The 22,836-nt window shown below is 40.7% G+C and overlaps 1 protein-coding gene across 1 annotated transcript; it reads right to left on the bottom strand.

The window, feature by feature from the left end:
• Window positions 1-1,020: 1,020 nt before the first annotated feature.
• On the bottom strand, window positions 1,021-21,284 carry LOC140953094 (peroxidasin-like). The gene is made up of 18 exons (XM_073402592.1): window positions 21,002-21,284; window positions 16,536-16,607; window positions 15,926-15,997; window positions 15,059-15,130; window positions 14,263-14,334; window positions 14,034-14,105; window positions 13,429-13,589; window positions 12,460-12,741; window positions 11,230-11,502; window positions 10,317-10,592; window positions 9,735-10,004; window positions 7,897-9,549; window positions 7,272-7,509; window positions 6,465-6,673; window positions 5,402-5,727; window positions 4,572-4,706; window positions 3,722-3,814; window positions 1,021-2,584 (listed from the first exon to the last, which is right to left on the bottom strand). The coding sequence occupies exons 1-17, from the start codon at window positions 21,205-21,207 to the stop codon at window positions 3,752-3,754; spliced, it is 4,452 nt and encodes a 1,483-aa protein (XP_073258693.1). The 5' UTR covers window positions 21,208-21,284; the 3' UTR covers window positions 1,021-2,584; window positions 3,722-3,751.
• Between the last annotated feature and the right edge of the window lie 1,552 nt (window positions 21,285-22,836).

Raw genomic sequence — 22,836 nt, 5'->3', positions numbered from 1 at the left:
GGAGAGCTGGAGAAGAGACTGGATACGAGATGTTTTATGCAGTCGTTCCCAGATCCTCGCCGTCTCGAACAAAAATTGATCTCTGCAGGATCTGTCAAAAACATATGATACGATTGTAACTCGTTCCAAGTCACCTTCTTAGGCTGAGGGAATTTATTAAAAAATTAAAGCTCATTCGAAGGAAGTCACCCTCGTGATGAAGGGTACGGGGATAATCTCCCTTTAATCGCTCAGGGGTGCAAACAGCAGATTTTGGTATCAATCGCCAGGATATTCAGGACGGAACACCAATATTCTAACTCATACGGGTTTCGTTTAGGGCTATGCATGCAAAAATAAAGAAAGCAAAACATAAGGAAAAAAAAAAAGAAAACACCTTGGTTACAAAGCGTAAGATCCTGTAATGCGGTAGCACAACGGCTTTGTCTCATAATACTGGAAAGCTGAGAACCGTCGGCGTACACAATTGCATTTAAAGCAAGAGCCATTATTGCATATTCCAATGGAGAAATATCGAGAGAAAATAACACCGGTCCTAAAACAGAACCTCGAGGGACTCCACACGACGAGACTGGGAAGAAAACGTGTCCAACACTATGCGTTGAGGATGGTCAACAAGATAAGAAGTGAACTACTGAAGAGCTAGGTTGGAAAAACGATAACGAAATCGTAATCTCTCAAGAAGGATCTCGTGATCGATTGTGTCGAAGGCGGCGGAAAGGTCGTAATGCAGGTCTTGGTTCATCGAAATCTTGCAGTTTTAGAGGGGGTGAGGATGAACAATTTTGCCTACTGCCCAGCTAGACTAAGAAGAGTTCCCCCGTGGGTTTCCCAGAGGCGTCGGATCGTGCGCAGCTATACAAAGAACCGAAGTTCTGGGGGAGAGAATGCAGTTTCTCGAGAAAACGCGGCCTAACAACGACCACCATCTTTAAAAACTGCGAAATCTTTCGTATTATAAACTAAAGGAGAAAGAATTTAACTTTCAAGACGAAGTGCTAAAAGAAATTAACAGCCATGGACTTTCTACGTAACATTTATTGCAAAGCGAAATAATGTTGAAACAAACAAATAAATAACTCATGTAAATTAATGAAGAAAGGCAAATAAAGTAATATTGGCAATCGAACGTCATCTAGCGTAATTGAATGTATCCCATTAATTTTCTTGTCTCTGCGTTCAATTTATGACTTTATTGACAGGATTAAAGCAAAAAATAAAAATAACTACTCAGAGGTCCCGAGCGTTTAACAAATTCATTGTAGACTACTTGCTGTCCCTTTTAAGTCAGTCAGTCGAGGACGCGAAGGAAGGGCAGGGGTTAGACCGAGCGAGAACTGGACCTCTCCTTCTCATTCAGCGCATTCAGTTATTTTTTTTAATACAGTAGCCTGCTAGCAAGCTCTCCGGGGCGCTCTGGCTCATTTTTCGCCCCGCCGCCAGAGCGATCCCTAGAGCTTGCTTACAGGCTATTTATATACAGAGAAATGGGCGACAACTTTCCGTCTAATGGAAAAGAACATTTTTCATCAAGAAAATCTAAGAAAAACAGTGTTTAGCTAGCCCTTTACTTTTCTTTAATAGGGAAATAGGTGAGAATTTTACACCAAGTAGAACAGTATAAAGAGCGACATGTTTTGGAAATCAAGGAGTATAGCTCCTTTGGAGCGAGGCAAAGTGATATTCTGTTCATGCTGATAAAAACATTAAGAAGAAAATACCGCTATAAAGCTATTCCTTTTATCCGACGAATTTCCGGTGGAAAAGAACGTTTCATAGCATTTCCAATTGTAATCTTATCTAAGATTGGTTTGTTACCAAAAGGAAAGAAAAATCTTATCATCGATTGCAGAAACTGGACCAGTCATCTTGTTGTTTTAAAACTAACGGTACATGTCCAACTTGGTAAGAAATGTTTTCGGGCCAAGAGCTACTAAATAGACAATAAAATCCTGTCATTTTCCTGTTTAAAACTGATCTAAGTTAAATTATACTTAAGTTCGAAACTTCAAAAGACTCGCACTTGCCCAAATCTATATCCACATTTCAGACATTTCTCAATAAAAGAGAACAAAAAAATGGAAGGACACCAAGAAGATCAAGCAATTGCAGCGAAAAGTCTTTCTAACCACTCCTAAATTTGTGGCTGATAAAGGTTAGTCAGCACTGCAAGCAAATTTTGAAGCAAAGTGCAAAACATCCTAAAGCATGCTTACTCCATCTCAAATGCTTTTTTGCCGTTTTAGCTGCGGTAAAAGCGTATTGTCACCTTGTCTTCGGAGTAACACCACAAGTTAATCGACGAAATTACGAGAACGTTCTCTAAGGTATAAGTAATTTTCATCCTTAAAAGTGATCTGTCACTCATTTCCTGTACGCTATCAAATGACCACTGAGTTGGTTGTAAAATAATTTACAAATATGAGGTTCATTTACTCTGGATTTGGAAATGAAATTTAATCAGGAGTGGCTGGAAAGAGCGTCTAAAAAGAATTTGTTTCGATTCCACAGCTGCAAAAATGAGCATACTCTCACAAACAGATCTCAGTCTAAGTCTGTTATAATTACAACTTGACGGTTTAACCTGCAAGAAAATAAAATTTAAGTGCATATTACTTTTCCATAGGAATAACAAAGGGAATTTTAGGGAATGGATGAATGGATGAATGAATGAATACTTTTTTAATGAGTCAAGTCAGAGAGCGGATGTAGGGGCCGGAAACCCTACACTAATTAGAGACACGTGATAAATTTAAATACACTAAAATACATAAAAATGTTTATGACTTACACCATGGAATAGTAGCCATAACAATAAAATATTTATCAATGGAGTTAAAGAAAGATAGCAAAGATAGGGAACATTCTTTAGCACTAGGGCTAAGAAGAAACTTTTCAAAAGGTTGAGTTTGATCGTCCGGGTGAACGTAGTCCTGAATAGGACTGTTGTTGTTGACAGTGACTGACGTTTCGACAACCTGTGCGGTAGTCATCTTCAGAGTCAAAGTGAGTTGTATCACGTCAGTTGATGGTATTATACTCTGGTTATTGATCTGATTGGTCAATTATGTCGCGATGTTATTGGTCGTCTGTCCGTTAAGCCGTGATGTTATTGGCTATGAAGACTCGTAATCAGTGATTGGTGCGTTTCGATCCGTCTATTGTCACAGTTAAACAGTCGTCTATTGTTAGTCAAATTGTCAGTTCTCCAGTTGTTCTCTCGTAGTTAGTTTTGCTTGATCTCGTCAATAAGTCGTTTGTACGGCGCTCGTAATTAACTGTTGGCTACGATTCAGTGGCGTTTGTTCTAAGTTAGTAAACCAGCTTTCTAAAGTAAGACGTTGATAGTAGTCTGTAGAATACGTTATACATGTCGCAGAGTCCCAGTCAATTTGATGTTTCGTCTTTAAATGGTGCTCAGCAATGTGATTGTTGACGTCACCATTCCTCGTCGCGCGTTTGTGTTCGGTCAGTCGCGTGCTTAGGTTTCTGCCGGTTTCACCAGATGTGCGCTTGGTTTCCCTTTATCACGAGCCATAGTAATGCAACTATACTAGAATCACTGTTAACGGTTATTGACCAGGACATACCATTGAGTGGCAAAATAATAACTATCTTCCCTCAAAAAGCCCTTTAAGGGTTGTTCTGAACACTTTTAAAACAACAAGCTCTTAAAGTGGTAAAGAATTGATCTCTAATTCAGTGGTTAAGACCCACGTACCTTTACTTTACAACACAGTTCATAGATTCATTATGGCTTCCTCTCCAATTCTTTTTTACACTGTCCTACTGGTAAACACCTGATCTGTCCTCCCTACGAAGGAACGTTGAAACAGTATTTTATAACGAACACCGAAAGATACACCTACGTCGCGTAAATTCGAAAATTGCTCAGGGCAATTAGGACCCTAACGTGTCTACATGTACCGCATCTCGGTTTCTAGACCCTCTAATGACAACTAAGGCAGCGTTCATACTGGGTACACGGCAACGGTGCCCGAGTAAGGCACTCGCTTGGCACTAATGTGAACACACCCCTCAGTTTTTCAAGTGCCCACGCCCGAATTCGGGCACCAGCACGGTGCCCGAGTACAAGGTCGAGACCTTGTATTCGGGCACTAAAGAGGGCACCTGGTCCCTGTGTGCCCACCGGTTTTGTTAGTTCCTGGCTAATCCATTGCTTCGTGCTCCTTGCTAAGCTTAAATTTCATAATGGCGTCTAATCTACGGTTACAATGCTGTACACAAAGTGTGAACACAACACCATTTTGTGCTGGTACCAAGGCATTAGCGCTCGGGCACCAAGTGTGGACAACCCCTTCACCGGAGTTGTTTCACACCAAATACTAGTTTAAAATTTCAGGCGTGTTCATAAATAGTTTTCTCGTCTGCCTTCTTTTCTTGACCGCAGGAATATGCTGACTCGCGTGCGAACGTATGCCACGAGTAAAAGACGTAAAACAGGAGTATTTAACGGTGCCGGACCCAGACCTTGAGATAAGAGGAGGGGGGGAGCGGCCCTCCCGGACCCCTCCCCTGGATCCGCTACTGTTTGATTATATGTGACTTACCCCGATGCAGTTACAGTGAATACAACCATCTCTTTGCCACGAGTCTCCCACGTAACGCGCCGAACCATCAACAAACCCACATCCTCTTCTTCCTTTTCTTCCCATTTTCCCTTTCATTTGGGTAATTTTATTCACCTGTTAAAAATTTCGATTAAAAAAGGGAATGGAAAATTTCAAGGTAACGTGACTATAGATCTATTATTTTTATTCTAATTCTGCTTGCTTGAAAGTTGCTTGTTTACCTGTCACAACAGGAATAGGGGACATGGCAATAAAGCAATCAGGAGCTTTGATCATTTGCATGTTACCACGTGTCAAGGGCGGGAACACTCGTGCGGGCAAGTTATAAATGCATGTGGGACCAATCTAATTCTTTAGTGTCCCCATCTTTGCTGGCCAGCAAAGGGGAGAGGGGAATGCAGACATGATTGTAAGTATTTGGCGTTAAAATAAAGAGATTGACAGCGCTGAACTTCGGGCGTTAGCTTTTACACATCGGACGTTACATAGTTTACGCAACTGGCCGTAGGGTATATAACTGGCGCACCACAGGTATCCCAAGTCTTACAATAGGTAACTGCAGCTTACGAGTGAATATTGTTTTTGCATAATCGCTCTACTGAAATGGCCAAAACGCCAAGAATAAGCAATAAATAAAACATAATTTAAAACATGAAGATAAGGCATTCTGTAATATTTTTATTACTACGTACTTTTTTGATATTATACAATAACGATTTTAATTCTTCAGAGACATCTAAAGGTTGTAAGTGCTGAAGTAAAGAGAGCTTACGGCCAATGTGTTATATAAAAGCAAGAAGTACACTTGCCTGGTTTTGAAGACTGTTGAATGCATCTTGAAGACCTTTCATAGTGGCGGTCATGCTTTCCACTTTCTTTTCAAGAAAATCAACTCGTTTCTTTAGCTGCATTTCTTCTTGCTCTGAAGAACTGCTTACTGTCTCTTCGTTTTTCTCCACAACTACTGATACCTCAGCAGGCTTCTTTTTTGCCTGCAGTTTCTTCTTCCTCTTTTCTTTGGGTTCCATTTGTACATGCGCTGCATTTAAGTAGAGTTCTTCCACTGCACGTCTAAAACGACGGGATTGAACATGACTGCTAAATGTAGGAGTTACGTCCTCAGAGGAGCAGTGATCTGACAAGGAAATAAACAGTGACACTGAAGACTTGCAGCCTGCGAAAGTTGGGGCCTTACCCAAAAAAAGACAAAGTGGCTACTTCTCGCAACGTTTTATCGTCTATTTAAATGATTTATGATCATCTGTAGCTACTTGTTGTCACTTGACCGAACACCTACAAGTCACGTTTTAACACTGAAGAATGACAGTCGAAAGCTTCAAAGCTTAAACATAAGAAGACCTTGAAACTATAGTTATCATACAAGTTTTCTTTTTTTCTTTCTAGTAGCCGATTCTCCTCATTTAACTCTTCTATAAAAAAACACCTCTCGTATTTCACTTCCCACGTCCGAGGAAGCACTGCAAATTTATTAGAAAACAATCCTCTTTTAGGTAAATAATTTACGTTAAAAGGCCCGAAAAGTCGTTACGTTGAAGGGCCGATCCTTGCAAATTGTGTATGCAACATAAATAATTGCGAGAAGAAGCCTGAGAGAAATTCAGGGGTTCGGCAGAATTCAAAACCCTGACATGCGCGTCATCTGGGCGACACTCTAACCAAATGACCAGTGACGCCAGTGACGTTGGGAGTTGAAATAATAATAATAATAATAATAATAATAATTATAATAATAATATTATTATTATTATAATCATATTAGGTGATGAACCAGAAAAAACACTTCACATATCAGTGAAATAATAACCGCAAGAATGGTCATTAAGAACCCCTTAGACAATATCATGCACAAACCTTCCTCGCAAGATTTCCACATGCGCAGATCCATGCGTGGAATGGAAGAGCACGAAACATACCCCGTGGGGTATGTCGCGCGGAGAAACACGTCAGGCTGAACTCGGTCAATATTGTCACTATTATCACACAAAACTCGGGCTAGGGATGTCTGTTTTATCTGAATCAGCTGAGAGTGGTCGAATGTAGAAGGACTTTCATACCAGAATCTGAAGGATAGCAACATTTTATCTAAGACAAATTACGTTCATTCTTGAAGAAAAAGAAAATGGACGCACGAAGTACTATTGAGGGCGATGTCTTTGCGTCCCCTGCTGAGAACAGGCTCACCACTTCAACGTGGTCTTCCAAGCAACGAAGGTATAGCCGTTTGCAGGGAAAAGGCAATACCCTTCTCTCGGTTATTTTAATACCCTGCGTATTAGTCCCGTCCGAGAATTTACATACCAGCGACTTTCCGCTTTACAGTCCAGCTCTTTACCAACTCGGCTACCCCTGCTGCGCGTTTAGGAAATGGGATGGTATCTCCCTCTATGTTTGGAAAAATCCTTATATAGCTTGGCTAAATTAGCACTGAGGTGAATTTTGAGCCCATCCGTACACCACTCCCTTAAATATGGGGGGAGTGCTCTATCTGGTAGTCAAAACTACAAGAAAAAATAATTTAATCAAAATTCAGTATCATATGCTGCAAATTTAATGAGGATAGCTTGAATTTTAAGGATAATTGAACGAAACCGGCGTCTGAAGCTTTGATTCCCTAATTATTCATTTCAAAAAGTATATTATGCTCAAGGTGCTTCCTACCTGTCTCCAGCTCTTATCCTTCTAAACTGCTCAGCTATGATGCAAGTAAAAGTTGGTCCTAGCACCGATCCCGGGACAAGTTCCTCGAGGAGACCTCCGACCCACAAGTCGATATTAGAAGGGTGTTTGTACAGTTCCTGTAACTTCTCTCTAATGTCTCCATCTACTATCTCAGACTGAAGGTCATCAAAAGTTTCGGCCTCGGTCAGATTACAGAGGACTCGCCACTTATTATAACCTGCAAGAATCGGAGGCTTTAATACAGATAAATTCAGTAAAGTAAAGTTAAGTAAAACTTTATTTAGTGGAAAACAAAGTATATTATGGACATTATGAAAGGGGCTAATAGCCCGAGTTCGACTCCGATGTTACAGGATATAAGATGATCTCGAACCCAGATCCCACTAGTGCCTGTCTTCAGGTTTTGATTTAAGGGTGTGGGAATAGATATTACATTAAACACTTTGTCAAGTGAAAAGTAACTCTTTCAGAAATTTCAAGTTGAAGCTCGATTTTTTAACATTTTCCTCTATGAGCTGATCATAATGGAGTAATGCAAACCGCAGATGAAGTTACCACTTCCATTCAAAATGAGAGCATTCATCGTCATATAACTCTAACTTACCTGGCAGAGCATGGTCCCTTCCTCGCTGAATGTTAAGAGCACCAAGATCTAGAGCTATCTCATGAGCCATCTCAAAGAGTCTCTCTGTAAGCTCCGAGTTTAAAAGCTGGTGTTTATCGTCGCGGCTCTTGGCGGCCCTTCCGAAAAGTCCGCGGAGGACTGGATCCACCCCACCCTCTGTAACTAGGCGATAGGGTGAGAAAAAGGCCTTGTGTAGGGGGATATTACCTTGTTCGATGGGTTGAAACGAAGAGTTTAGACGGAAGATTATAGGATTTATCAATCCATGTCCAAATCTAAAGGCTGCAGTGGCAAACGAGTTTACAATTCCAGCGTTAATGTTTGGCTCGTAGCCACTGTAGGGCCCTAGAAGGGCCATTCCTTCAGGGCCGAGAATCTTAGGCAGCCATTCAGTGTAAGAGATGTGCTGCACCTCGGCTCCTACTATTTTACGAGTCTCGTGGTACACTTTATCACTGTCCCAATTCGGATTGAAGTCTCCTAGTTCCTTAGCAATACGGTTGTGCTCGCGCATCCATATTGTGTGCATCGACAGCAGCCCAAGCTGCTCGTTGGCGCGAAAATCACCCGCGAGGAAACACGGGACTGGGCTATCATCAGCTTGCAGACATTCAATTGGCGTATCACGGTTGAAGGGCAGTAGCGGTTTTCCTTTACCAATAGATGAATTTGACTTGAGAAGTCCATTACTATCAAGATCTCGTAGATTTAACGCCTCTTGTTCCGAAGACCCATAGACGGATGATGCATCGATATAAGACGTTATTTGATTCATCTGTTCTCGAGGGGTGACTGCGCTGAAGAACACGGAAGTTGTTCCTGTGCCACACACGGCGCTTGAGCGAGTGAACTGCATACATGCTCCATGACCACTGAGTCGGGCATCGTTCTCTGGGATGGGAATGGGGAAGCATGGCGGCTGATTATCACAAATGTGGTACTGCTTTGTGCAATCCAAACCGTCGCTAAATCTCATCGTACTTAAGCTACTGACGATGAAGTCGATATCATGGTCTAGAAACTGGCCCCACTGCATCAACATGTGGGTGAACTGTTGATCATCAGTCACCTCCTCTGATGAAATAAGTTGCGTTGAGACAAGACGTGCGCTGGGATTTCCTTCAAGGTCTTGCCAACCCACTGGTGAATTAAACCCGTTCTCGTACACGGGACTTAAAAGTCGGTTAAACGGTGTAAGAGACGCACCCCACATGGGATGCAAAAGATTATTGCACGTTCCATCAAACGTACGGTATTTGCGGTGGAAACACATGTCGGAGCAGTTGTTCATGCGTCGGTGGGCGCTGCACCCTGACAGATTAGCGATCATATTGACGTGCGCAGGAGACAGCAGGTGGAAGAAATTGTACTTATCATTGCTCACATTCACCCTGTCCATCTCTTTCACGTGTTCATGGACCAGCTGGATTGTTCGCTCGAAGATTTCTGCGGCTCGAGCGATCTGTTGCGCTTCAGGCGAAGGAAACCGGAACAGTGCGAGGAGATCACTGGGTTTTTTGGGTGACGAAAACAGCCTCTGGATGCTGGCGTTCAGAGCTCTATCTACATTGCTTATGGCTTTCGCGATTGACATGTTAAGGACATCAACACCGATATTTTGAGCAGATGGAGCTGAAATATGAAAAAGAAGGAAAGTATTTCAAGGTCATCAAAAAATATCTTTTTTCCAAGTTATTTAAATTTCTGAATTGAAGTTTGGGAAGTTGTTGTTTGAAACTACACGTGTTCATATTATCAGTAAGTTAAACCTTCTGAATTAAAAATGACAAGTCTTTAAAAATCCTTGAATATCTTACTTTGTACCGTCAGTGTCATCTGCGCAGAAGCTGAACCAATGCTATTACGAGCGGCACATTCGTAACGACCCTCGTCAGCTTTGCCAACATCCCGGATTTTCAGTGTCCCGGACGAGCTAACTGAGTATCTGTTTGCTTCTATGAGATGGACATTATTCTTGATCCACGTTATTATTGGCTGAGGAGCGCCGTAAGCAGAACAGCGGATTTCAACTGTTTGACCAGCGAACACAATGATGTCTGTCGGAGACTCCACGATGGAGGGAGGAACTAGAGAGACATGACATATGAAAGAGAGGCGCGCCTAATGTAGACGAAACTTCGAGTAAAAAACTGTATAGTTAAAATCGTAAAGCCGACAGCTACGGCCGTATAAAGCTGTTGTCCTGAAAATTTGGGGAGATGCGAGAAGTGCATGTGCTGCGGAGAGTTGTTATGTCTTCTCCCTAGATATCTCTCGCTATACAATACAAGATGGAGGGTTTACGATCGAACTTGATCGCCTGGCGATTTAAGAACAAAGAGCATCGATAATTTTCAAGGTCAACATGGCATTCTGTCGCTGCTTTTCTTTAAACCTACCTCGTGGTTTCACCGTTAGGAAAGCTTTCACCGATCCCACTCCGATGACGTTAATCGCTTGACACTCGTACTCTCCCTGGTCACTGAGGGAAGCATAGATAACTCTTAAGGCTCCGGATGGTAGCACAATATGGCGGTCCTGAGATGGTAATCGGTCGCCACTTTTGGTCCATGCGATTGCTGGCACAGGGTGACCACTCGCTTCACACTTAAGGTCAGCGGAGCTGCCTTCCAACACTTCAGTGTTTTCGGGTCTTTTTGTTAATTTTGGAGGAGCTGAGGAGTAATAAAGAGGAAACGTTTGACAAGGAACTAACAAGTATTAGTTAGTACAAGTATGTGATGAACCTTTTTTAGCTTTCTGTAATTTTTGATGACATTTTGCAACAACGTTGACAACGTGCAGTATTTCTCGTACGCCTTTGTGCTGTCATACGCTATCGTTATTTTTAAAGTGATTCTAGGAACCCATCACCCCGGAGCTTTCATGTATCAAAAAAGACCAGGGTCACAGTGTATCAGACTTTTAGGCTATTTATAGAATCTTCTTTCGTAGAACAACATTTCAGCCAATCAGCGCAGAGTATGATTTATAGGAAATGAAAAGCAATGAAGGAAGACTAAGCGTTAAGCGAACATAGTTTAACTCATTAATCGGACAGTGGTTCAGCTCCAACTCCGGGTTCAGAGTCATGATAAACTAGCGAAGAAAGCGATTTCAATCCAACAGTGAAGAATATAGCAAATTTTCGCGGGAAAAGAAATTTAAAAATGGACTGTAAGTCTAACGCGCTGGAGATGGAGGTTCCGGAGTGATTTACTCCTGATGGTTTAGTCCAGATTGCTGTAATTTTTCATTGAATGATAAGCATAGGCATTCTTGGCAGCAGTTAACATGATCAGCAATATTTACCCCTTACTACTAGCCTGGTGGAAGCAGCCGTTCGACCAACCCTGTTAGTCGCACGACACCTGTACATTCCACGGTCCAGCATGCGCACGTGCCTGATAAATAAGTCCCCGGATGGTCGAACGCGATAGTTTGGATCCAAGGTTAGCTGAAGACCTTCTTTAGTCCATTCAATGTGAGGCCTGGGGTTACCGCGAGCGCGGCAAGTGAGAGTCACAGAGTTCCCTTCTATTGACTCTACTCTGGACAGAGGTTTCTGTAGAAATATCGGTGGAACTATAACAAAAAAAAAAAACAAATAGTAGTTGTTAAGTCTAAAACAAAACTTAAAATTACCAGGGGGTGTTAGAATAATTTGCTCCTTAGCCAGTGAGTTCCAAGGCTATTCGGCTTTTTCTCAGAAGGTACTTGAAAGGCATGTGCATAAAGCTTTTATTACTGGTAGTAAAATATCACAACAAGGTTTCGATCTTGCACCTCATAGCACAGGCACAGGGAACCCACACAAATTGTGTGGCTGTCGTAATGTTTGGATTAAGAGGAAGTGTATGGGAATATCGAAAATGCACATACTATCGTGTTATAATGCGATGAATTCTCTTGTATAAGGTCGAAATAGACATCTTTTTACCTGAAATGTTGTGCATTGTCGTTCTTTCAACTGAAAACGGAGAATTAGAGCTATTTGAAGGGTTTAATATTCGAAGTTTTTTTGAGCTACACGCTCAGGTAAACCCTTCAATTTGCTATAACTCGCCGTTTTCAACAGCAAGAACAACAATACACAATATTTCGTCTATTTCGACCTTATACATAAGAATTCATCGCATCATATCACGATAATACGAACCTTTTTAATATTCCTGTACATTTCCTCTAAATTCAAACATTACAATAGACTGCAAAACAGTCCGTCTTTTTGCGTATTGAAGTACGCGCGAGCAGTCAAACAAAAGGCCTGGAAAGAGGCTGAAAACAGAAAGCCAGACTGGGGAGACTGATTTTGAGAAAAAAACTGACTGATTACAACAGTCACACAATTTGTATCGTCACCCTGTGCTGATAGATGAATTTGTTCTACTTCACCAAGAAAGCTATCGCAATGTATAAAACCTATCATCGGAGCAGGGAAAAAAAAAGGGGGAGGGATAGCAATCTATATTTTTTGGGTGGATCAGTGGTCCTTTCTAAAACAAAATAATCTTAAAAATATTTCGTAGGATTTTTTATCACCTTCCTGGCCATTATAATCTAACTTCGCTTCGCTCGCGACTTCTCCAGCAGTGTTCTGTGCCAAACACTCGTATTGTCCCTGATCCTCGGGTCTCGGATCGATTATACTCAACGTCCCCTCCCTGGTGATGATATGACGTCGACCCTCTCGTAGAAGTTCTCCGTCTTTCCGCCAAGTTATGGTTGGGGTTGGTTGCCCTGTGGCTAAGCATTTGAACGCCACTTCGCGATCCCTGACAGAAACTTCTATACTGGTTGGTCGTTTCACAAACGTTGGTGGTGCTGTGGGTCAGTAAATTGAATATCAGCCAATCTGTCACCTCAATACCTTTACTCTCATAAATGACTAATTCTTTACAAAAGAATAGTGAGCCTGGCAGACTTAACGATATGAGAATTCAGAAGTCGATCACAAAGATTTAATCCATTCATCGGTAAGTTCAACAGACCATGAAAGGAGATTCGCCAGCTTCTTTTTTCGTAATTTTTTTCCCATCATATTAATTTGCCAGATTAAATCGGTTTCTCATAGGCCTGTTCCTCAACGACGTCACCGTACAGTTCTCGGTAACAACCAGCACAACGTAAAGCACAAAATGAACTCTAATGAATCGCTGAGAAAAAGACTATGCACAAATTCTTATTCTAAGTTAGGATTATCTCATTGAGAGATGTAAAGTTACGTCTACAGCAACAGGTAACTCAGATTCAAGTTGAAATTAATTCTTGCGAAAGAACCTGACATGGAACTACTTATTTTTGTGCAAATATAGCGCACAGTAAACGAACCTTGGCCCAGCCTCTCGTTCCCAGTATCCTCTCCTTGTGTCCTCTCAATCTCGCTTCGGTGGCCGGACGAGTAGGAAAGGACCCTGGGAATGAGGTTGCACTTGGTCACATGGTACAAATTGATTTTTAGCTTTTGCCATGAACGTGATTATAAATCACTCTAATATAAGAATCACTTACTACAGTTGAAGTCTTCAGGAGTGAGTTTAACAAGCGCTTTTCCTTTCAGATCCTCTGGATTCCCACAGGTTGCCGCATTTTCAGTGTTTGGAGTGTTCTTTAGAAGTCTCGTGAGCCATAGGATTTCGCAAGTGCAGTTTAGAGGATTGGAATCGAGTCGCCTATGGGACCAGCAAAATTCTTTACGGTATAGTTATGCGGAGGATTATAAAATGCAATAATGTTATATTTTTTATATAATGGATGAAATACAAATACATTTTCTTATGTTGTATGTGGAGCGCTTTTCAAGTCGTTACAAGACGTTACGCAGTTGCCAGTTTCCGTATCTGTTTAACTTATGATTGGCTATAAAATCATTCTTAGCTTTTTCTGTCAATCAGAGAAGACTTGATTTCCATGCTGTCTCGACCAATGGAGCTGGTTCACTTTTCGCGCGAAAGTAAAGGAAATGCCCATACGTTTCAGGGAAACTGCACCACCCACCCATTCCCTAAGCCAACATTTTGCCCTGAATGAAAGGTAAGTGTTAATGTTGTATGTTGGGGAACAAAGATAAAAACCGAATTTCTATTAACACTACAAAAGCCTGAATAGCAGCTTACAGTCTTCTTAGCGAAGGAATATTTTGAAAAAGTCCTTTTGGAAGGTAGCTCAGTCTGTTACGATGAAGATATCTGCAAAAAAAAAAATACGAATTATTATTTCAAAATAAACAAACGTCGAGCATTATCTCGTAATGGCACGATGATCTTTCATAACAAAGTAATACTGCTAACATAACTGCTTCAAGAAACAATCGCAGAAAGATTTTCTTCTGCTTCGGGAACTTACAATCTTTCAAGAGCCTCGAGATCACTGAATATTTGTGCAGGTATATGTTCAATTTCATTTTGATGCAAGTATCTGCAATGACGAAATAGAAAAGACGTTAATTCAAGTAACTTTCAATCTCTTGTGGTAAGGGAAAGACAGACAGACAGACTTATTATCAACAAAGAGGCTGTCTGAGGGGCCTCCATTACAAAAGAGAAATAGAGAGAGAACGATCGAGAATGGCAAAACGTCGTTTAGATTAACAAAACAACAATTTTGCAGGTGCATCACGCTTTTTTGTAGATTTTTTTGCCATTACTGCACGACTATGACGTGAAAATGCCAAATTTCATGTGTATTGAAAGGCGGAAGATAAGACACTGACTTTCTCTTTCTTTTCCTAAACTTTTGATAAAGTCTTTTAGAATTCAGTTAACCATTTGAACGAGAGGAAATAAGCGCGATAAAGTTTGAAGCAGAGCGAATCCACTTTTTAAGAGACGTTTTCGTAGCCGTCACCGTCGTTGTTGCTTTAGCACCTTCTTAGAGCTCAATCTAGTTCTCAAAAATTACAATAAGGAAATAAAACAATGATATACGAATAGCATATATTAGTAGTCTCGCCTAGCTGCCGTTTTTGCCTCGTCACGCAACGCGCCTTGGTGAGGAAGAGCGTTGCGACGAGACAAAAGCGGCTGCGAGGGAGACTACATGTATTTTGGGCGTACTTTATAAGTATCACTGATTCATTCTTTTATTCTCTCTATGCGTTCGAGCCCTGTAGGAAATTCTTTCTGAATTTCCTAGTACTTACAACTGCTGAAGGTTTACAAGGCCACTGAACGCATTCTCGTGTAAACGTTTCAGCTTGTTATTGTAGAGATATCTGCAAAGGAAAAATTATCCCCCTGGATTAGCTCCAGTCGTGTTAATGAACAAGTGTGTTCTGCTGTGGTGAACGCACTGATCTTTCACCAATCTAAGTGACTGGTACTCTTATATGTGATAGCGAATTTAGTTATATAACCGCAAGAGAGGATAACCGCCAATGAAATACCAGGTGAGCTTTCGCGCAAAAACATATCTTCACACGTGAAAAAATCACTGTTGCTATGGCTACATCATAAATCCTAATTCCTATATACCTAATTCAAAAAAGGTTGCTTTTGCGATTGGTCATTGGCAATTGGGCATGGAGCATTTGGGCACGAGAACTCACTGTAATGATTTGAGTAGCTTCCTAGTGCACAATTTCCAATGCCCAAAGTAATCTTCATTGAATAATCAGCTATATATTTGAACGAAATGGTTTGGTATTTCATTGCTGTTGATATCATTTATACTACTACATGAGAAATTTCTGCAATTTGATTGGCTTAGAGCAGTGGTATTTCTGCTTAATTTGAAATACCTACATGTGAAAATTACAAAACTATTGCGGGTAGTAGTATAAACAAAGAATTGCATGATTTGTACGTGATATTTGGCATAAATACCACTCGTGATAGCTCAAAATTGTCCAAAATTTCACTCGCCTAACGGCTCGTGAAATTAAGTATAACAATTTCGAAATATCACTCGTGGTATTTATGCCAAATATCACTACAAATCATGCTATTACCTATACAAATAGAACATTACATGGCCCAGCTTGCGAACGATACGGTTCAGTGCAACTTACAGATATTTGAGAGATATCAGCCCGGTGAAGGACTCGGCTTCGATCGTGTGAATTCCGTTACCATTAAGAAGCCTGAAACGAAATCGAAGGCAGTAGAAGATGTCACAAACACTGTTTTGAAATTTAGCAGGGGTGTTGGTGTGGCGAGGGACGTTGTAATTGGCTAAAGTACTTGATACTTTCTACAATAGACACAGGGAGCGCTTACCTTTTGTAAGGAAAATCTGGTAATTTCGGAAACAGTGCACTGCATCTCGGTGGAATATTTTCAGAAAAAAGGTAATACCCTAATTCCGAGCTTTTACCTTTCCCCGCTTTTACCGGAATTGGATTTCCAGTAGTACCACCCTTCCTCTCGAGAAAAAGCGAAAAATTTACGGGTATTTTGTAAATAGTACAACTCAATCCCATTCCTGTTTTCAGTGCCAAAAAAAAAATTCCAGTACCAATTGACGAAAAATTTTCACCGAAATTTCCGTACAAATGATAAGCGCTCAGAATTTCAACAGTTTAGACCCGATGATTCTCCATGACTTTTCTTTACAATTCTACTACTTTGCTAATCTTCAACTAGGATACAAATTATAGACTGTTACGTGAATGTACTTACAGCGTGCCGAGCTGATCAAGTCCTTCCAAATCTCTATCCCTGATTATTGATATATTGTTAAAGCGCAGATCTCTGTCAGCAAAATAGAAAATCATTACCAAACATAAAACTGTTCAAAGCATATTACTGGAACATAACGAAGCACTAATAATTTCAAAATGATCAGGGCTGCATTGGTAGGCCAATGCTTCATTGTTTGTTCTTTAGAATTGTCTGGATAACATGGGTGACAAGAAAAAGAAAACTAGTTTAAGGGCCAAATTCAGCAAAATATCAGTTGATAGAAATGCAGAATAAATTATTCTCTCTGGTTATACATTAGGTTTGGATCGGATACTTTTAATACCTTCACAAAGTAGCCGGATAAGTTATTTTATCATCATTTTATAAAATACACATATGTCGGTGTTTCAAATAGCCTGCAAGCAACTTCAAGCAGGCTTCATTTGGGAGATATCTTGGAAGTCACACGCGAGCGGCACGCGAAAGTAAACAATTCAACGCATGCGTATAAAATATTCAAGAGCTTCAACCTATCTTTTGCTATGCGGAAAGTTTTAACGGAAGTTGAATAGCCTACAGTGCAGGCGTATTTTGGGCGGGCGAAAGCTGCTTGTTCATGTTCGTACTGTTTTAAACGCCATCTTTGTTATGACGGAGGAAGATTAGGGAGAGTAAAAATAGTAACCCTAAGGGTTCTCACCCCATTTTCTCCCCTCTTTTCGAGTTTTAACATGCGCTTTCGCGAGCAAAACATTCGCGCGCCCGAAGAAAACGCCTGCACTGCAGGCTAGAAGTTGAACAGATGCAAGAACCTTTTGATAAGGTGAATGATTCTCAACATTCTAAAACCATATCCTTTACAGCGCCATACACGCCCTTCTGGTTTATACATAATTCTCCGACTTTAATGCAAACCACAAATTAGGTTTTTCCAAAGAAAAGGCTGAACCTTCTAAGGTATCAGGGAATTATAGCCACTGTATATGCAGCTGCTTCTTCCTGTTTCAGCATTAGTAGATTAATCTTAGGTAAACGTCTTTTGAAAGGAACCACATGATAAATTCCCGAGATAGAGTATTAAGTACGCGCAAGCTTTTAAGGAGAAAGAGAAAGAAATTATGAGCTCAGGCACAGGAGAGTTTTCGTGTACCCTATATCCCCTTCAGTTGCGTTCTTTCAAACCCCGGTCACGCAGGCTATAAATCTTCAGGCAGAACTACAGTAGAACCACGATAACTGATAACTCAAATTCCCGCTAACTCTATCTAAATTTCTTGTCCCTTGATCAAATGAAATTTACCCCCGATAACTCGAATTCCGAGCCAACTCGACCCGTTTTTCGTTTCCCTTCACGGTTCGAGTTACTGGTGTTCTGTACATCCCTTTAACGATGAAATTAAGGGACTACAACACTACACCTTTACAAGGCGATTAGCAAAGATTTAGCAAGATAAACAACCATATCCGATTAGTAGAATATTTAAAATAATAGCGTAGTTATTCCTCTTAGACTGTCTCCTCGTCTTAGGAGAAAGAGGAGATACTAAATAAAACTGATGGGTGCCGAGGTGTACCATCATGGGTGAAAATATAGCCTTTTTTCACAGACTCGGGTAACCACTGTGAAGTGTTCCCAATGACAGACCTAGGAGGTGAAGTTTATATCAGCGGAAAAATTAACTACAGACTTAACGGCCCTTAATAAATGAACTTTCAGGGGCATCCAACGAGAATATAGTTCAAAACCACTTAAACATAGCATTGTTAAACGTATTTTAGTATTTAAACGGTAGATAAAGGCATATTTTTATCCCCTAAAAATTTTTCATCTGTTTGGATTTCCTAGCTGAAAGTCTAGAGATCCGAAAATTATAGGGATCAAAACTTACCTTTTTGAAAATTTCAGCCAGAAAAAAGGCTCCCGAAAAGTCTAGGTGACCTTTTTAGGGTAAAAATCCGTTAAAAATGGGCAATTATACCAATTTTTAGATGTCAAAAAATTCCTAGGAGAGGTTGGCAAGCAAGAAATTTTACAAAAAACGTTCCGAAAATTCTAGATCTCAAATAAAATCGTCTTCCGAACAGACATTTTCCGAAAAACTGACGTTGGGTGCCTCTGACCTTTGCTATTCACAACCCATCTAAGAAGATTTTGTGCTTTCTTTTTGCTGAAATACTGAATTCCTAGTCATGCTCAACTGACAGTGGTATGTAATTCATTACTACCTATCATGGCCATCCCACGCAGCCACTTGATGTAAGAGCCAACGATTGTTGTCGAACGAAAAAAAAAAACAGGGCATCCGCTAACACGCCAGATTATTATTAGCTGAACGAAAAGCGGTTTCCAAGTTTCAGAAGTTTGCTTTTACCTGAAAAATGAACCTCACGGATGTACCGTTATGTAACTTGAGGTACCTCGTCACTTTAACAATGCTCTGAATCACCTTGATCAAAACTCACAGTCCTTCATCGGAGAATGTATCCGGTTAACTTCGGACTCTAGCCAGCCTTATTTTTACAAGAGTCAAACCAAACAATTATTATAGACAACACTAGGTACAATGAATCATTTTAATCTTGAAAATTTAATCCACACTCTTTAATATATTGCAAAACATTAATTTTGCTCCATTCTTCTACTTAAATACTCTAACGTTCTCGCATCCAAAAGGGACAAAAACAACGTTTCGACAACAAGCGCTAGGCTAAAATTACAAGACCCGGGTCAAGACACCAGCCGAGGGAGCCTTCCGACAAGTCTTCGAAAGCAGAGGTTATCGCACACAAACTGAAGACTATTTGAACTAATCCTATAAAGAGATCATGCAGATTACTGAGATTTTCTGTTATCAGGCAAAAATAACGCCTGATTGTATATATGAAGAACTTTCGTCAAGTTATTTACCTAAGGTCCCCGGAGGAGAGGAGGGGAGGGGAGGGAAGGGAATGGTTCTACCTATAGCTAGCCCGCTAAGGATTAGGTGCAGATTGAACACGGAGAAAATGCTTGCCATTATACACATAAGTTATTCATAGCTTACCCATCTGCATCCGGCTGGCATTATAAAGTCATATGAGTATTAGAAATCATCGACATTTTTACCACAAAATTGAAGGGTTCAGCTGAAAAACGTTGACTGGTTTGCAACTATACCGAGGTTGATTTTACAGCTTGTCAAAGGGCACACAGTGAAAAGTCTACTAATAACACACTAATACAATCATTTATTTAGCTTCATATGTCGTAATTTTATACTGGCAATGAAAATTAATGGAAACCTATTCTCAGACGTCTAGTGTGACGGAGCTCTAAAGGGACTCACTGCTCAATAGTACATTTCAAATAACTGTGGGTTGTGTTAAGTCAAGCTACAAATCGCCAAAACCACGTCCACGGTAACATTTTTTTCAGGAAATGTCTTAGCTCGCTGCGATAATATGCAACTCTGGCCACAACTGAATCACATCTGCGCTAAACTTCTTATCTAAAACTGGTGGTAAAAACTTTCCCCTCGATAAAATGCCTCAGAACATATCGTAGAAATAAAAATATATTGACATGTTCCCCTCTAGGGGGATTCACTCACTACTTGACACATGCTCGGCAAATGATTGTAGGTCAGGAGAGTAGTCAGGCTAAAAATTGACAAAACCACGCAAGATTTTTTATCCGGAAATGTCGTGGATATCCCCGTTGCCATAAAATGCTACTCTGGCCACAAATCACATCCGCGCTAAACTTCTTATTTAAACCTGATGTTTAAAAGACGTTTCCTCAGAAAAAAATGCCTCAGAATGCCTGAGAAAACATAGCATAGGAGAGTACGTACAGAGTTCAGACAGTCCTTAGCCACGAAATTTTGAAATGATGCCTGTTTTCAAGTACTGTCTGCACCATTTTTTTATTTTTCAGAAGGTGAAGGTTGGGTGTCTATCAGCCATCGATCACTCCACATACAGAACGTGACTGACCAGTATTGAGTTTGATTGAGTGGGTAAACATGTTGCCAATGCACTGTTTTGAAATGCCAAACCTTAATTAAGGGCCAGAAAGGTCGTCTGCCAAATCGTCGGTACGCGGTTTATGCTCGACGCGTGCGTTTATGATTTCAAAGCCATGTCACCAACGCAATAATAACTTTAATCATAAGCTAACCTGAACTATTAAGCATTTAAAAGGTGGACAGTGGGACAAAATCTAAGAACCCCGAAAAAACATTATTTTGACTAAGTTGTAATTGCTTTGTTTAGTTTGGATGAAACCCAACTGGATAAGAAAGGGAGTTTTCACTCACTTGTATTTGCGCGACCCACTAGAACTTAACTGACGTCTAAATCCTCTTAAAAGCCCTCTTGATGAGTAAATATTTTCAGTAAGCTAGAGAAGTGAACAGTTAGTTCTTTTTAAAGTGGAGAATTTGAGCGTGTTCCTAAAGAAACAATGAAAGGCGTTTACTTACAATACCACTGTCTTTGGCGGAACTCTAGGGATTCGAGACAGAAATTGATTATTGCAACGAACAGTCGGGCCGTCATGCGAACTGAAGCACAAGCAATTGTCCGGGCACGGCGAAGCCTTTTCGATCCAGCACATCACCGAAAAAACAAGAAACACGCCGTAGATAGAAGCACGGAAAGCAATAACCCTGCCGCGTGCCGTCGACATGTTTCCGCGACTGTCGGTAAATTTGTCCCTCGACTGGGCACAAAAGGTAGCTCCCTGTTGTATTTGTATCCGTGAAAATGATCGGAAATATCAACAATGCATGCTGTTTGTGTCGGTGGGATCAAGTTTCACTTTTCCTATCCGCCTTCGATCATGATGAGCGTTGATTTTCAAACTATCTATCAATCATACTTATCAAGTAACAAACCACTTAAAAATATCACTCGTTTTTAGTGCTATCGCTAGCATTGGAAGTGTGGATGCGATATGTGCAGTTCTACTTCATTTTAGTTGAACGAGTAATCGTTGAAAATTTCTCGCCCATAATAGTCAGATGTCTACAACCCTTAATGACCTTTTTCTGCCTTTTTGGATCCTTAATGGTTTGCTTAGTTTTTCGTAAAACCATCTGTTTTGAAACCAAGCAAGGATTCTCAAAAGCTTCAATCTGAAGTCGAGAACAGCGTTTTCCAAATACCTCTCATGTCCATTAAATAGTCGATACATAGAAAGGCTGGGTTGTTATGTGGTAAATCGTCAATCGTGGATCGCTCTAGTTTTCAGGGTTAGGGGTGGTATCCTTTTGTGTTTATGTGGCGTTAAATGCCGGTTTAAATGCCGGTTTTCAGCGGGAGCTAAGTATCATAAAGAGAGGATTGTTATTGGTTATTACAGGGTTATTGGTTAAGCAGTTTCAGCTATTTAAAACTGATCGAATTTACTACGGAAAAAGTGATTGATTTAGTACAAACAAATGCCTTTAGTCAGTAGCCTGCCTCGCGCGCTCCGTTCTTTCTTTCTTTCTTGCGCCCATTACAACTCCAAAGCACCTACTGTTTAGTCAGCTAAGAGAAGTTTGCCAAAGGGTAGGAATTTGGGGTATTCTTCTACAATAAGTTTTAAAAATAATGCCGCTGGGTATTGTCACGGCTGACTCGTTATCGATGGGCTAGCATGGGGCAAAGGAAGTAGCCTGCGTAGCAATGGGCGCGAGGGAGACAATCGCGCGCCCGTTCTCTTTTTGCGCCCACTTCGGCCAAGCGCCTGCTACGCAGGCTACAAAGGAAGGGAGTCCACAATGCAAGGGAATCTGGATTCCGGAATCGGGGAATTTTGCTTGTAGCATCCGGAATACTGGGCTTTGGAATCCGAAACACAGCTCAAGGACTCCTGAATCCCTTGAACGATTAGGTCAAGAATCCAAGTTCCACTGAAAACTGGAATTCGAAATTAAGTACCCGGATTACGAAATCCAGGACGTGGAATCCAGAATCCAAGACTTTCTTAGATTCAAAAAATAAAACACAAACAGTGGTGGTAAACATTGCGAGCTTTCGCATTTTTTTATTCTATTGAACATATATTTTCAAAAGTGATCTTATGTGACCGTTGAAGAAAATTACGAGACTATATATTCACTTAAGATCACTTTTGAAAATGTATGTTGAATAGCATACGAAACGTCAAGTTCTAACAATGCGAAAGCTTACAATTTTTTCACCGCTGTTTGTGTTTTACTGTGTTTGGTTAAACTACGATGGCCCAAGAACAAAAATGTCTAGGATTCCCCCACATGGGGCCAGAGTCACCTTCCAAGAATAAAACTGATATCGAGTTAACTTGAAGTTG

This window comes from Porites lutea, chromosome 11, assembly GCF_958299795.1.
Source record: "Porites lutea chromosome 11, jaPorLute2.1, whole genome shotgun sequence".
NCBI classification, from domain to species: Eukaryota; Metazoa; Cnidaria; class Anthozoa; order Scleractinia; family Poritidae; genus Porites; species Porites lutea.
The sequence above is the reverse complement of the archived record's forward strand: the minus strand, read 5'-3'. Positions and strand labels throughout refer to the sequence as shown.

Coding starts and splice junctions, on each gene's coding strand:
- LOC140953094 (XM_073402592.1), bottom strand. CDS start 21,207: ATGTCGACGGCACGCGGCAGGGTTATTGCTTTCCGTGCTTCTATCTAC. Junction 13,590..14,033: donor ATTCCTTCGCTAAGAAGACT/GTAAGCTGCTAT, acceptor CTGGTCCCATAG/GCGACTCGATTCCAATCCTC. Junction 11,503..12,459: donor AGATTATAATGGCCAGGAAG/GTGATAAAAAAT, acceptor TTTTTGTTATAG/TTCCACCGATATTTCTACAG.